Here is a 17,927-nt window from a genome sequence, read left to right as displayed (position 1 = left end):
TTCAATGAAACTTAGTACAAAGATGCTCTAGGACAATGTACAAACCTAATTAGTTTGGAGTAAAAATCTGTTCATATTAATTCCCTAATAAGCATAATAATTCATAATTTTTTGGTTCTAATCACATTTCAAATAAACTTGGAAAGATAGATTTTCTGTTACATTGCGCAGACCTCATTAGTTTTACACTCAAATCTGTTCATATTAATTTTCTGATTTGCATAATTAGTTTTCAGCTAAGTAATTTTGAATTATATTTAATGTGTCTCCAATACTCTCAGCACATTGGAGTTTTTTCTAAGCTTTCTTTGATTTGTTTGCTGTCTTCACAGAAAGAGAAATACCACACTCATTTAGCAGTACTGTATTTAGATGTAGTCTTACAGCTGCGGAAGAATCCAAATACTCCAAAAGAACAACTTGATCTTGCGAGATCTCAGCTACGACACATGTTACAAACTTCAACAATATATCGTGTTCAATTAATTCTTGGGAAAGTCAAGGAAACTGATATGTTTGCTGAATGTGCAATACTTTATGGAAAGGTAAGGTTCATTGACATGTCTTGAACCATGTTGATCATTTACTGTTTGCTTATATTGGAGAAGATCATATACTTATATATACATTTAGATATGTGTGATAACCATAGTGATGTATGCTATGTGAGAACCATAGTGATGTATGCTATGTGTGATAACCATAGTGATGTATGCTATGTGGGGTAATCATAGTGATGTATGCTATGTGAGATAACCATAGTGATGTATGCTATGTGTGATAACCATAGTGATGTATGCTATGTGGGGTAATCATAGTGATGTATGCTATGTGAGATAACCATAGTGATGTATGCTATGTGAGATAATCATAGTGATGTATGCTATGTGAGATAACCATAGTGATGTATGCTATGTGTGATAACCATAGTGATGTATGCTATGTGGGATAACCATAGTGATGTATGCTGTGTGGGATAATCATAGTGATGTATGCTATGTGAGATAACCATAGTGATGTATGCTATGTGTGATAACCATAGTGATGTATGCTATGTGGGATAACCATAGTGATGTATGCTATGTGTGATAACCATAGTGATGTATGCTATGTGGGGTAATCATAGTGATGTATGCTATGTGAGATAACCATAGTGATGTATGCTATGTGAGATAATCATAGTGATGTATGCTATGTGAGATAACCATAGTGATGTATGCTATGTGTGATAACCATAGTGATGTATGCTATGTGGGATAACCATAGTGATGTATGCTATGTGTGATAACCATAGTGATGTATGCTATGTGGGGTAATCATAGTGATGTATGCTATGTGAGATAACCATAGTGATGTATGCTATGTGAGATAATCATAGTGATGTATGCTATGTGAGATAACCATAGTGATGTATGCTATGTGTGATAACCATAGTGATGTATGCTATGTGGGATAACCATAGTGATGTATGCTGTGTGGGATAACCATTGTGATGTATGCTATGTGGAATAACTATAGTGATGTATGCTGTATGGGATAACCATAGTGATGTATGCTATGTGGGATAACCATAGTGATGTAAGCTATGTGGGATAACGATAGTGATGTATGTTATGTGGGATAACGATAGTGATGTATGCTATGTGGGATAACCATAGTGATGTATGTTATGTCGGATAACCATAGTGATGTATGCTATGTGGGATAACCATAGTGATGTATGCTATGTGGGATAGCCATTGTGATGTATGCTGTGTGGGATAACCATAGTGATGTATTCCGTGTTGGACAACCATTGTGATGTACTCTGTGTGGGATAACCATAGTTATGTATGCTGTGTGGAATAACCATTGTGATGTATGCTGTGTGGAATAACCATAGTGTTCACAGACTGAACTAAGTCAAATATTTTCAGATGGAAGAACACGACAAGGCATTGAGAATACTTGTCTATAAATTGAAAGACTACGGGGCTGCTGAGAATTACTGCAATGTTAACTCATCAGGGAAAGATAAGACACACAGACAAAGACTTTATCATATATTATTAGGTGTTTATTTAGATCCACTTGAGGGGTAAGATCTGTGTCACTGCTTTTGTTAGTTGATCAGAATTTTTTGCTGAATTGTTCAAAATGATTAGTGAATTATGTCTGTTCATCCAAAGGAAAAATTATGGATTCTGTTACTCTTAAATGGCATTCCCAAGACAGTGACACTCTCACTGTTAATGTCGTTCCTAAGACCTAATTTTATTGTGACTTTATATATAAGGTTTGCCAGTGTAAATTTTTCTGTTACAAAACATTGTTAATGATGGCTCTTGCATAAGATACTGATAACCATTCTTTGTTGTTGCTAGATGATGCTTCAATTTTTAGCCTTTGCTGTTAATGAAGTTTCAGATTTGGTCTAGTTGTGACTTTTTTCTCTAATTATTGATTGACCTCTGTATATTCGTATATGCTTGTTTGTGTTTGCACATTTATCCCGACCTGTATTGTGGGCATGCATCAACCAATTACTATCAAACTTCTCTAATACATAACACATCTTGGGAGACGTATGTATGTCTATTTGGTTCATGATCTGATTCAAGATGGCTAAATGATGACAATTTCTGTGTTTAACAGAATACATATTCTACTTACAAACTTATTCTACTGGTTCAATTTTCGTTAGTATCTTTAAGGCACATTATGTTTAAGCACATTTTTAGTTTTGGGTATTTACATCATGGGTAGAGGTAATTGCAAAATTTATTCTTTTAATCCATTGAATTGGGTTCACTGTGAAATTCTAGTCTTCTATCTTGTCTATTTACTGTGGAGTGCAGCTATATCAGCCAACAAAGGTGTTTGTGCATTCATTATGTGGTGATACTTTCCAGATTGTTAATATTTACATGTAATTTACTTTATTCAGAATTAAAGATGCCTTGGTAGGACCTGCAGTATCACTTTTGAACAGTAACTCTTCACAGTTTGACACAATTAGGGTAAGTGTTTTAAGTTTATAACGACTATGTCTAGAACTGGTTTCTATATATGTCTGTTTTCATTAATCCTTTGAACTTTCATTAATTTTGAAGCAAATTTTGCATATTGTTCATAATTGTTTATTTTTTTACTACATGAAAATATTTAATCTACATTTTTAGTCCCCGTTCGGACACAGTCCGAAAACAAGGACTTATGTTTTGACCTCGTGTGTGCGTGCGTCCGGCCCTGTATCTTAGAAATGCCTGGACCAATTACAATCAAATTTCACACATGCATCATACATGATATTATACATATGCACGTCAATTTGTTTCACGATCTGATTCAAGATGACCGAAAATCGGCCATTTTTGTGCTAAAAAATCCTAAAAATCAAGCCTTTCTCGGCTGTTTACAGATGGATTTTGTTAAAACTTGTATATGCATTAGACATTATGGAACCTTGATGCAAATAATTTTGTTCTTTCTGATAAGATTCAAAATGGCTGACTGGCGGCCATTTTGTTTTAATGATTGGGCTTCTAGAGCCATATCTTTTAAATTCTTTGACTGAGTATATTCAAATTTTATATATTCGTTATACGTCATGTTATATATATACATGTATTCAAAATGGCTGATTTTGAATACTGTTCCAGAGCAATATCTCTTAATATAGACAAGTACTTTTTGACGATCAGATACAAATGTCAATCATTTTAATGTTAAAAAATCATATTCCTGATATGGTTATATTCCAGTTATATTACTATAAACAAGACTATATATCTTAAATGTAAATGTAATAACTAACAGGGTCTGTGCCATGCATGGCTTGTTGAATACTGTCTTTTTGTAAAAAATGTCAAAAGTTCGCTTTGGTGTTCTAGTGCTTGAATGTTTATTTTTTTTTTGTCAGATATTGTAAAAATAAAATAACCTCCATTTATTGTTATCATTCACGTATTGTCTGATTACATATAAATCTAATGTTATTATTATACCAAATTATAAATGTATATATATATACCAGAATATTTTCCACAACAAACATCTGTACTGATTTGTGTTTTTGACAAATTTGTTCATTTTACTATTAATTTGGATTCTTCCATCAGTTCTGGAACAGAAATTCATTGACTAATCTCTTTCAGTGTTGGTACAAAAACGACGCATGTTGTCATAATTGTGCACATCAGTTTTGTTTTTGATTCAATCAACAAATATGGCTGACTAGTGGCCATCTTGGATGTAAAATTCTAATGCTTGATCATGTCCACAACCGCAGATGATTAGAATAATTTTGATAAAACATGGTACTAATATTCATAGAGTGACAGTGACAGCCAATACTGGCCAATAACAGTATAGTTTAGCAGTTACATTGAGCATGAAGATTAGATCTAAATAACATAAACTGTGGGCCAGCTCTAACAGTGTTATCCAAGCATATCAACAGTAAATTGGCAAGCAGTTGTGAGTGTGTGCATTGCCACAATATGGTTGTAACGCTGAAACCTTTATAACGAAGACGCAAATTTGTCAATGCATGAAATTATCGCTATTTAGCAAACATTCATATTGATAATATTTTAAACACTTATGACAAAAATGATTTGTCTTGTCACTAAATAATGTTTTAGGTCATATTTCCCTGATGTACATCACACCATCCAAACTACATCAGGGATTATAGATGGCTGACACACCCATTCACACTACATCATGGATTATAGATGGCTGACACACCCATTCACACTACATCAGGGATTATAAATGGCTGTCACACCCATTCACACTACATCATGGATATTAGATGGCTGAAACACCCATTCACACTACATCAGGGATTATAAATGGCTGTCACACCTATTCACACTACATCAGGGATTATAAATGGCTGTCACACCCATTCACACTACATCAGGGATTATAGGTGGCTGACATACCCATCCACACTACAACAGATATTATAGATGGCTGGCACACCCATTCACACTACATCAGATATTATAGATGGCTGGCGCACCCAATCACACTACATCAGGGATTATAAATGGCTGGCACACCTATTCACACTACATCAGGGATTATAGGTGGCTGACATACCCATCCACACTACATCAGGGATTATAGGTGGCTGACATACCCATCCACACTACAACAGATATTATAGATGGCTGGCACACCCATTTACACTACATCAGATATTATAGATGGCTGGCGCACCCAATCACACTACATCAGGAATAGTAGATGGCTGACACACCCATTCACATTACATCATGGATTATAGGTGGCTGACATACCCATCCACACTACAACAGATATTATAGATGGCTGGCACACCCATTCACACTACATCAGATATTATAGATGGCTGGCGCACCCATCCACACTACAACAGATATTATAGATGGCTGGCACACCCATTCACACTACATCAGATATTATAGATGGCTGGCGCACCCAATCACACTACATCAGGGATTATAAATGGCTGGCACACCTATTCACACTACATCAGGGATTATAGGTGGCTGACATACCCATCCACACTACATCAGGGATTATAGGTGGCTGACATACCCATCCACACTACAACAGATATTATAGATGGCTGGCACACCCATTTACACTACATCAGATATTATAGATGGCTGGCGCACCCAATCACACTACATCAGGAATAGTAGATGGCTGACACACCCATTCACATTACATCATGGATTATAGGTGGCTGACATACCCATCCACACTACATCAGGGATTATAGGTGGCTGACATACCCATCCATACTACAACAGATATTATAGATGGCTGACACACCCATTCACACTACATCAGATATTATAGATGGCTGTCACACTCATTCACACTACATCAGGGATTATAAATGGCTGACACAACCATTAACACTACATCAGGGATTATAGATGGCTGACACACCCATTAACACTACAACAGATATTATAGATGGCTGTCACACCCATTCACACTACATCAGATATTATAGATGGCTGACACACCCATTCACACTACATCAGGGATTATAAATGGCTGACACACCCATTAACACTACATCAGGGATTATAGATGGCTGACACACCCATTAACACTACAACAGATATTATAGATGGCTGTCACACCCATTCACACTACATCAGATATTATAGATGGCTGTCACACCCAATCACACTACATCAGGGATTATAAATGGCTGTCACACCCATTCACACTACATCAGGGATTATAGATGGCTGTCACACCCATTAACACTACAACAGATATTATAGATGGTTGACACACTCATTCACACTACAACAGATATTATAGATGGCTGTCACACCCAATCACACTACATCAGGGATTATAGATGGCTGTCACACCCATTAACACTACAACAGATATTATAGATGGCTGGCACACCCATTAACACTACAACAGATATTATAGATGGTTGACACACCCATTAACACTACAACAGATATTATAGATGGTTGACACACTCATTCACACTACAACAGATATTATAGATGGCTGACACACCCATTAACACTACAACAGATATTATAGATGGTTGACACACTCATTCACACTACAACATATATTATAGATGGCTGTCACACCCAATCACACTACATCAGGGATTATAAATGGCTGACACACCCATTAACACTACATCAGGGATTATAGGTGGCTGACACACTCATTCACACTACAACAGATATTATAGATGGCTGACACACCCATTCACACTACAACAGATATTATAGATGGCTGACACACCCATTAACACTACAACAGATATTATAGATGGCTGACACACCCATTCACACTACAACAGATATTATAGATGGCTGACACACCCATTAACACTACAACAGATATTATAGATGGTTGACACACTCATTCACACTACAACAGATATTATAGATGGCTGTCACACCCAATCACACTACATCAGGGATTATAAACGGCTGACACACCCATTAACACTACATCAGGGATTATAGATGGCTGACACACCCATTAACACTACATCAGGGATTATAAATGGCTGGCACACCCATTCACACTACATCTGGGCTTATAGATGGTTGACACACTCATTCACACTACATCATGTATTATACATGGCTGGCACACCCATTCACGCTACATCAGGGCTTATAGATGGCTGGCACATCCATTCACGCTACATCATGGATTATAGATGGCTGACACACCCATTCACACTACATCAGAGATTATAGATGGCTGGCACAGCCATTCACACTATATCATGAATTATAGATGGCTGACACACCCATTCACACTACATCATGAATTATAGATGGCTGACACACCCATTCACACTATTTCAGGGATTATAGATGGCTGACACACCCATTCACACTACATCAGATATTATAGATGGCTGGCACAGCCATTCACACTACATCATGAATTATAGATGGCTGACACACCCATTCACACCATTTCAGGGATTATAGATGGCTGACACACCCATTCACACTATTTCAGGGATTATAGATGGCTGACACACAATTTTTAATTGTGTTATTGTCACAATTCTCTGAATACAGCTCTCCAATTGTGAGTAACTTTGCCAAAATATCATATGTGAAAGTTGCAGTATTTGTGAGTCACACGTTGCTGTTTGCAATGGGTAAATGTCATTTTTATGTAAACTAAACTAAACTAAAATATTGATATATTGTCCAGTATTACATGGAATACATGTAATACGCAAATTAAAGAAAAATATTCTTCATAATATTTTAATGAAAGTTCTCACTGTGCACCAGTATTCACAGGCTTTGATGTCTGTATATCTGACAGGTTCTCCAGATGTTGCCTGATAACTGGTCAATTGGACTTCTGCAACACTTCTTAGGGAAAACTCTGCGGACAAACATGCATGCTCACAGAGCTGTCAAGCTTGAAAGAATGCTGGCACGAGGTGAAAACTTACAGCTGAAAGCAAGTACTATGTTGGAAATGAAGCATTCTGACTACATTTCAGATGACAGGTAATTTTTTTAGGCTGTTTCATGATTGCCTTCCATCTACTATTGTACCCATGTGGTCAACTGTTCCATCTACTATTGTACCTATATGGTGAACTGTTCCATCTACTATTGTACCTATGTGTTCAACTGTTCCATCTACTATTGTACCTATGTGGTGAACTGTTCCATCTACTATTGTATCTATATGGTAAACTGTTCCATCTACTATTGTACCTATGTGGTGAACTGTTCCATCTACTATTGTACCTATGTGGTGAACTGTTCCATCTACTATTGTACCTATGTGTTCAACTGTTCCATCTACTATTGTACCTATGTGGTGAACTGTTCCATCTACTATTGTACCTATGTGGTGAACTGTTCCATCTACTATTGTACCTATGTGTTCAACTGTTCCATCTACTATTGTACCTATGTGGTAAACTGTTCTATCTACTATTGCACCCATGCGGTAAACTTTTCTATCTACTATTGTATCTATATGGTAAACTGTTCCATCTACTATTGTACCTATGTGGTGAACTATTCTATCTACTATTGTACCCATGCAGTAGATTGTTCCATCTACTATTGTACCCATGTGGTAGACTGTTCCATCTACTATTGTACCCATGTGGTAGACTGTTCCATCTACTATTGTACCCATGTGGTGTACTGTTCTATCTACTATTGCACCCATGCGGTAAACTTTTCTATCTACTATTGTATCTATATGGTAAACTGTTGCATCTACTATTGTACCCATGTGGTAAACTGTTGCATCTACTATTGTACCCATGTGGTAAACAGTTCCATCTACTCTTGTACTCGTGTGGTAAACTGTTCCATCTAATATTTTACCCATGTGGTAAACTGTTCCATCTACTATTGTACCCAAGTGGTAAACTGTTCCATCTACTATTGTACCCATGTGATAGATTGTTCGATCTGCTATTGTACCCATGTGGTAAACTGTTCTATCTGCTATTGTACCTATGTGGTAGACTGTTCTATCTACTATTGTACCCATGTGACAAACTGTTCTATTTACTATTGCACTCATGTGGTGTACTGTTCTATCTACTATTGTATCCATGTGGTACACTGTTCTGTCTACTTTTGTACCCATGTGGTGAACAGTTTCATCTACTATTGTACCCATGTGGTCAACTGTTCCATCTACTATTGTACCTATGTGGTAAACTGTTCCATCTACTATTGTACTCATGTGGGAAACTGCTCTATTTACTCTTGTACCCATGTGGTGGACTGTTCCATCTACTATTGTACCCATGTAGTAAACTGTTCGATCTAGTATTGTACCCATGTGATAGATTGTTCTATCTGCTATTGTATCCATGTGGTAAACTTTTCTATCTACTATTGTACGCATATGGTAAACTTTTCCATCTACTATTGTACCCATGTGGTGGACTCTTCCATCTACTGTTGTACCCATGCAGTAAATTGTTTCATCTACTATTGTACCCATGTGGTAAACTGTTCCATCTACTATTGTACTCATGTGGTAAACTGTTCCATCTACTATTGTACCCATGTGATAGATTGTTCTATCTGCTACTGTACCCATGTGGTAAACTGTTTCATCTACTATTGTATCCATGTGGTTGACTATGCTGTCTACTATTGTACCCATGTGGTAAACTGTTCTATTTACTATTGCACCCATGTGGTACACTGTTTTGTCTACTATTGTACCCATGTGGTAGACTGTTCTGTCTACTATTGTTCCCATGTGGTAAACTGATTCATCTACTATTGTACCCATATGGTAAACTGTTCCATCTACTATTGTACTCGTGTGGTAAACTGTTCTATCTACTATTGTACCCATGTGGTAAACTGTTTCATCTACCATTGTACCCATGTGACAAACTGTTCTATTTACTAGTGTACCCGCGTGGTAAACAGTTTCATCTACTATTGTACACATGTGGTGTACTGTTCTATCTACTTTTGTACCCATGTAGTCGACTGTTCTGTTCACTATTGTACCCATGTGTAAACTGATACATCTACCATTGTACCAATTTGGTAGACTGTTCTGTCTAATATTGTTCCCATGTGGTAAACTGATTCATCTACTCTTGTACCCATGTGGTAAACTGTTCTATTTACTATTGCACCCATGTGGTAGACTGTTCCATCTACTATTGTACCCATGTGGTGTACTGTTCTATCTACTATTGTACCCATGTGGTAAACTGTTCCATCTACTATTGTACCCATGTGGTAAACTGTTCCATCTACTATTGTACCCATGTGGTAAACTGTTGCATCTACTAATGTACCCATGTGGTAAACAGTTCCATCTACTATTGTACTCGTGTGGTAAACTGTTCCATCTACTATTTTACCCATGTGGTAAACTGTTCCTTCTACTATTGTAGCCAAGTGGTAAACTGTTCCATCTACTATTGTACCCATGTGATAGATTGTTCTATCTGCTATTGTACCCATGTGTTAAACTGTTCTATCTACTATTGTACACATGTAAACTGTTCTATTTACTAGTGTACCCATGTGGTGAACAGTTTCATCTATTATTGTACCCATGTGGTAAACTGTTCCATCTACTATTGTACTCATGTGGTAAACTGTTCCATCTACTATTGTACCCATGTGATAGATTGTTCTATCTGCTACTGTACCCATGTGGTAAACTGTTTCATCTACTATTGTATCCATGTGGTTGACTATGCTGTCTACTATTGTACCCATGTGACAAACTGTTCTATCTACTATTGTACCCATGTGGTAAACTGTTCTATTTACTATTGCACCCATGTGGTACACTGTTTTGTCCACTATTGTACCCATGTGGTAGACTGTTCTGTCTACTATTGTTCCCATGTGGTAAACTGATTCATCTACTATTGTATCCATATGGTAAACTGTTCCATCTACTATTGTACTCGTGTGGTAAACTGTTCTATCTACTATTGTACTATGTGGTCAACTGTTCCATCTACTATTGTACCTATGTGTTCAACTGTTCCATCTACTATTGTACCTATGTGTTCAACTGTTCCATCTACTATTGTACCTATGTGTTCAACTGTTCCATCTACTATTGTACCTATGTGTTCAACTGTTCCATCTACTATTGTACCTATGTGTTCAACTGTTCCATCTACTATTGTACCTATGTGTTCAACTGTTCCATCTACTATTGTACCTATGTGTTCAACTGTTTCATCTACTATTGTACCTATGTGTTCAACTGTTCCATCTACTATTGTACCTATGTGGTCAACTGTTCCATCTACTATTGTACCTATGTGGTCAACTGTTCCATCTACTATTGTACCTATGTGGTCAACTGTTCCATCTACTATTGTACCTATGTGGTCAACTGTTCCATCTACTATTGTACCTATATGGTAAACTGTTTCATCTACTATTGTACCTATGTGGTAAACTGTTCTATCTACTATTGCACCCATGCGGTAAACTTTTCTATCTACTATTGTATCTATATGGTAAACTGTTCCATCTACTATTGTACCTATGTGGTGAACTATTCTATCTACTATTGTACCCATGCAGTAGATTGTTCCATCTACTATTGTACCCATGTGGTAGACTGTTCCATCTACTATTGTACCCATGTGGTAGACTGTTCCATCTACTATTGTACCCATGTGGTGTACTGTTCTATCTACTATTGCACCCATGCGGTAAACTTTTCTATCTACTATTGTATCTATATGGTAAACTGTTGCATCTACTATTGTACCCATGTGGTAAACTGTTGCATCTACTATTGTACCCATGTGGTAAACAGTTCCATCTACTCTTGTACTCGTGTGGTAAACTGTTCCATCTAATATTTTACCCATGTGGTAAACTGTTCCATCTACTATTGTACCCAAGTGGTAAACTGTTCCATCTACTATTGTACCCATGTGATAGATTGTTCGATCTGCTATTGTACCCATGTGGTAAACTGTTCTATCTGCTATTGTACCTATGTGGTAGACTGTTCTATCTACTATTGTACCCATGTGACAAACTGTTCTATTTACTATTGCACTCATGTGGTGTACTGTTCTATCTACTATTGTATCCATGTGGTGCACTGTTCTGTCTACTTTTGTACCCATGTGGTGAACAGTTTCATCTACTATTGTACCCATGTGGTAAACTGTTCTATCTGCTATTGTACCTATGTGGTAAACTGTTCCATCTACTATTGTACTCATGTGGGAAACTGCTCTATTTACTCTTGTACCCATGTGGTGGACTGTTCCATCTACTATTGTACCCATGTAGTAAACTGTTCGATCTAGTATTGTACCCATGTGATAGATTGTTCTATCTGCTATTGTATCCATGTGGTAAACTTTTCTATCTACTATTGTACGCATATGGTAAACTTTTCCATCTACTATTGTACCCATGTGGTGGACTCTTCCATCTACTGTTGTACCCATGCAGTAAATTGTTTCATCTACTATTGTACCATGTGGTAAACTGTTCCATCTACTATTGTACTCATGTGGTAAACTGTTCCATCTACTATTGTACCCATGTGATAGATTGTTCTATCTGCTACTGTACCCATGTGGTAAACTGTTTCATCTACTATTGTATCCATGTGGTTGACTATGCTGACTACTATTGTACCCATGTGGTAAACTGTTCTATTTACTATTGCACCCATGTGGTACACTGTTTTGTCTACTATTGTACCCATGTGGTAGACTGTTCTGTCTACTATTGTTCCCATGTGGTAAACTGATTCATCTACTATTGTACCCATATGGTAAACTGTTCCATCTACTATTGTACTCGTGTGGTAAACTGTTCTATTTACTAGTGTACCCGCGTGGTAAACAGTTTCATCTACTATTGTACACATGTGGTGTACTGTTCTGTCTACTTTTGTACCCATGTGGTAGACTGTTCTGTTCACTATTGTACCCATGTGTAAACTGATACATCTACCATTGTACCAATTTGGTAGACTGTTCTGTCTAATATTGTTCCCATGTGGTAAACTGATTCATCTACTCTTGTACCCATGTGGTAAACTGTTCTATTTACTATTGCACCCATGTGGTAGACTGTTCCATCTACTATTGTACCCATGTGGTGTACTGTTCTATCTACTATTGTACCCATGTGGTAAACTGTTCTATTTACTATTGCACCCATGCGGTAAACTTTTCTATCTACTATTGTACCCATGTGGTAAACTGTTCCATCTACTATTGTACCCATGTGGTAAACTGTTCCATCTACTATTGTACCCATGTGGTAAACTGTTGCATCTACTAATGTACCCATGTGGTAAACAGTTCCATCTACTATTGTACTCGTGTGGTAAACTGTTCCATCTACTATTTTACCCATGTGGTAAACTGTTCCTTCTACTATTGTAGCCAAGTGGTAAACTGTTCCATCTACTATTGTACCCATGTGATAGATTGTTCTATCTGCTATTGTACCCATGTGTTAAACTGTTCTATCTACTATTGTACACATGTAAACTGTTCTATTTACTAGTGTACCCATGTGGTGAACAGTTTCATCTATTATTGTACCCATGTGGTAAACTGTTCTATTTACTATTGCACTCATGTGGTTTGCTGTTCTATCTACTATTGTATCCATGTGGTAGAATGTTCTATTTACTATTGCACCCATGTGGTAGACTGTTCCATCTACTATTGTACCCATGTGGTGTACTGTTCTATCTACTATTGTACCCATGTGGAAACTGATTCAATTACTATTGTACTAATTTGCTAGACTATTCTATCTAATATTGTTCCCATGTGGTAAACTGTTTCATCTACCATTGTACCCATGTGGTAGAATGTTCTATTTACTATTGCACCCATGTGGTAGACTGTTCCATCTACTATTGTACCCATATGGTGTACTGTTCTATCTACTATTGTACCCATGTGGTAAACTGTTTTATTTACTATTGCACCCATTATGTGTACTGTTCTATCTACTATTGTACGCATGTGGTACACTGTTCTGTCTACTATTGTACCCATGTGGTAGAATGTTCTATCTACCATTGTACCCATGTGACAAACTGTTCTATCTACTATTGTACCCATGTGGTAAACTGTTCCATCCACTATTGTACCCATGTGGTGTACTGTTCTATTTACTAGTGTACCCACGTGGTGAACAGTTTCATCTACTATTGTACACATGTGGTGGACTGTTCCATCTACTATTGTACCCATGTGTTAAACTGTTGCATCTACTATTGTACCCATGTGTTAAACTGTTGCATCTACCATTGTACCCATGTTGCAAACTGTTCTATCTACTATTTTATCCATGTGGTAAGCTGTTCTATTTACTATTGTACCCATGTGGTAGACTGTTCTATCTACTGTAGTACCAATGTGGTGGACTCTTCCATCTACTCTCCTACCCATGAGGTAAACTGTTCTATCTACTATTGTACCTATGTGGTAGACTGTTCTATCTACTATAGTACTAATAATGGACTCTTCCATCTTCTATTGTAAGCATGTAGTAGACTGTTATTGTCCAATGCAACTACTAATTTATACAAGTAACTGTGTAGGTAATGTTTTTATATCATTTTTGTTACATTTGCAGCAAATAGTTACCAAACAATTAGAAATCTATAGGATTAGATATATATCTTAGCTGGCTTCACATGCATAGTTCAAGCCTGCCTAACCGGTGCTTACTATACCAGGATGTAGTTACAGCATCTAGATGTTCTGTGATTACAGCTTCATGTTTTAAGTAATCGCACGAAATTGACATTACAATAGGAAATAAAAGACTGGCACTCCCATGAAATTAATAGCAAGTGAAATTCCTGGGATTGAAACATAGATTTTGAAGTCTCTGATGTAGGCAACGAATAACTTGGCATAAAGACAAGGTAGTTTATTTGATCAGTGTCGAACTTGAGGCTGAAATTATAATTACGTTCGTTTTCATATAATTTGTTTTTTCAATTTCTCCTGAAGTCAAATAGAATACACTGGTGAAATGATGTTTTAGGGGTGTAGTGTATATGTAGGGGTGGTGTCATATAATTTGTTCATTTCCAACTCTCAGGAAGTCGCATAGAATTTCACTTAATTTATTTTTAGGCTGAAAAGTTTTCAAGCATTATGTGTGTATCTAATTTTCACTGTGCTGCGTCTAGTCTCAATATGAGAGAAATGGCATTTTCACTGGAATTTATTATAGCGGAAAAATGTTTTCAGTGAAAATGAAGTATTCTACATTATTACATATGTACTGCAGTTTATTTTGATTCGTTCCTGAAATCAAAATCGGTATTTCCACACCCCATATGCAAATGAGGTCTGAGAGCAAACAGTTCATTCAGGAGTAGTTTTTTCGAAACATAGCAGAAATAAGCAATATTTAGAAGTACGATATTTTATCCTTGGGGCACATGAATATACTTGCAGAGTGAAATAAAATTTGAACAACAGTAATGCTACTTTTAGGCAGTCACTTACTGGTATTTTTACTAAAACTAATTTGCATATCACCCATGCATGATGTTTTCGGTATTTTCACAGTCGATATGCAAATTTACATGGTATTTTCATTGGCAACCAAACTATTTTTATTTTGTAATAAAATTTTCGTCTGCTATTTTTATCCAGTTCAAATCGTTCAGCAACATTTTTGGCATATTAGGTGTACATCACATGAAATACTACGATTGTGAGAACTTGATGTATGTTGACCACCTAGAAACTGAGTTTTATAAACCCTGAAGGACTCTCGGAAGACCCACCCGCAGTAAAATTAGTGATTGCCGTGGAGGCACAACCATCAACATCAAAGTACTAGGAGGTTTCTGCTGGAGATGTTGCGGTGTTACCCAGTTCCAAATAAATGAGCGACATTTTAACCGGTAATCAAGTTCATTAAATCCACGGCTAGCAAGCAAAATCGCAAATGAAGTTGTAGTGTGCAGTCAGTGTCGACCGCTGTCAACGAAAGTCATCCTGTCAGTGGAGTACTGCAGTTGCACGGCATGTTTGCCAATGCAAAATTCTGTAGAAGAACTTTTAACTTCAACATAAATTTAAACTACGTATGACTGACTTCGAAATTTTCCACGAGATCGAACAGCGGCCTATCATGCCAATCCTTCACCATTGTATTCAAACGAATCACATGGTGAGCTGTTCCATTCTCCTTCAAACCCGGATTCAACCATTAGGGGCGTTTTTCAGTAAACAAAAAAAACATCACAAAGCATGTAAATTCAACATTTTCAAACCAGTATAATACTCACATATTCTAATCCCAATTATTCCTGCATAGAATGGAATAGCCTCTTTCTATGTAAACACTACATATTTTTATTTCAACCTGAATCCTCTCTATTGCAATTCCAGGAATTACCCCATATCCATTTTCCACATTGGTATCACCCACTCCTGAAAACAAACTCTTAATACCATGCTGAAGCATTTGGTATTTACACTTATATTACACTTATATTAATATTTGTTGATAAAATTTTTTTTTGAATGCGAAATAGTTATTCATCAAAACAAATTCTTTAAGTTTTGGGTAGAATTTTGTCATGTTATGATCAATCATAACTTTCTTGGATGTGTGTACAGTGAAACCACATTTATGGTTGCTATGGTGATGACCTCACAATGGTTATTAGGTGATAGTAGATGTATCTAGCTATGTGGGATGATAGTGATACTTGTAATACATTGTTTTTTTATCGATTTTTGGTAACCCATAGAAGTGGTTTGGGTTCAGTGGGTATAAAGTGGGTTGCCTCGTCACATCCAGCCTTTGTGTTGTAGTTGGAATTAACAAAGTTTCCTCTGGAGTAGTCATAACACAATATAAGTTCATTTCTCCATGACAACCGTATGTATTCTACTGGTTGTATAATAATATCATTCTTCTTTGCATTGTTCAATACTATCCACTCTCTATAGGGAAAATGTTATCATGGCTTGTTCTTATGTTATGTGGATCAAGAATTTCTTGTGATGTTTTTAAATGAGTAGCTAGGGTGTGGAATATTTTTTTTTTAAAAGGGTCATTTGTGGTAGTAAATGGTTGGTTGTTTTTGAGCTATTTATAATGGTATTCCAGTCAAAGTCTTCATTTAAATTAATAGTAAACCTTGTGAGGTATTGCCTGTGCCATCCAATCCGATTCTGTGTTTAACATCACTGAGGTTAGGACTAAAAATTCTTTTGTTTTGTCTCGTTTCAGGCTGTGTTCAGTATGCAATCGTCGATTCAATGATACAACATTTGCGCGGTACCCAAATGGAGTCATCACTCATACACAGTGTGCCAAGAATAAATACGTCTGTCCGATCACTGGTAACATATTCAGCACAACCAAGAAATCATAGCATCCTGCAATGCTGCCCTCTATAGGCAGAATTTTAAAATGTTCAGTTACAACAAAACTCTTTTAGTGATTTGCATCTTGTACATGTATATCCATTGTTTTTTAACATACCTCAAAATAATTAGTATCTGTAATACTTGTAAAGCAGCAGTTATCATGCGTTCAGAAATGTCTCATGTCAATACAAGTAAGTTATGTAGCCTTGTTGTAGTAAGACCCTCTAGGTAATTAAATAATGGTGTTTATATACACCGTATGTGGACATGCTTTGTTTATCACATGTTGTCTAGTCTATGTGCGAGAAGAGAATTTTAAATATTGTTTCTGAAATTTGACTCCCATATTTTTGCTATCAGTACTAGAAGAAAAAGTATATATTATTCATTATACAATACATACTTTTCTTGTGCTTCTAATAGAGTAAATACTAGAACTACATATTATTATAGAGTGCGAATGATTGGAATACTTCTTCTTGTGACCTCTGACAATAGGAAATATAATTTTGTTATCAGTTACTTTCATTTTTCGCCACTT

At 36.5% G+C, this 17,927-nt stretch overlaps 1 protein-coding gene across 2 annotated transcripts in view; it reads left to right on the top strand.

Annotated features, from left to right (window-relative positions):
• LOC102800727 (transforming growth factor-beta receptor-associated protein 1-like) overlaps positions 1 to 17,652 on the top strand; it is a 219,735-nt gene extending 202,083 nt beyond the window's left edge. For both annotated transcript variants that reach the window (XM_085501557.1, XM_085501558.1), the window contains 5 exons: positions 333 to 545; positions 1,917 to 2,077; positions 2,927 to 2,999; positions 7,828 to 8,018; positions 17,247 to 17,652. In XM_085501557.1, coding sequence (XP_085357683.1) covers positions 333 to 545; positions 1,917 to 2,077; positions 2,927 to 2,999; positions 7,828 to 8,018; positions 17,247 to 17,391 — 783 coding nt within the window. In that variant the 3' untranslated portion in view covers positions 17,392 to 17,652. The remainder of the gene's footprint in view (positions 1 to 332; positions 546 to 1,916; positions 2,078 to 2,926; positions 3,000 to 7,827; positions 8,019 to 17,246) is intronic.
• Positions 17,653 to 17,927: the final 275 nt, after the last annotated feature.

Source organism: Saccoglossus kowalevskii, chromosome 7 (genome assembly GCF_978046115.1).
Source record: "Saccoglossus kowalevskii chromosome 7, keSacKowa6.1, whole genome shotgun sequence".
Lineage (NCBI taxonomy): Eukaryota > Metazoa > Hemichordata > Enteropneusta > Harrimaniidae > Saccoglossus > Saccoglossus kowalevskii.
Note: the sequence above shows the minus strand (reverse complement) of the source record. Positions and strands in the feature narration are given on the sequence as shown.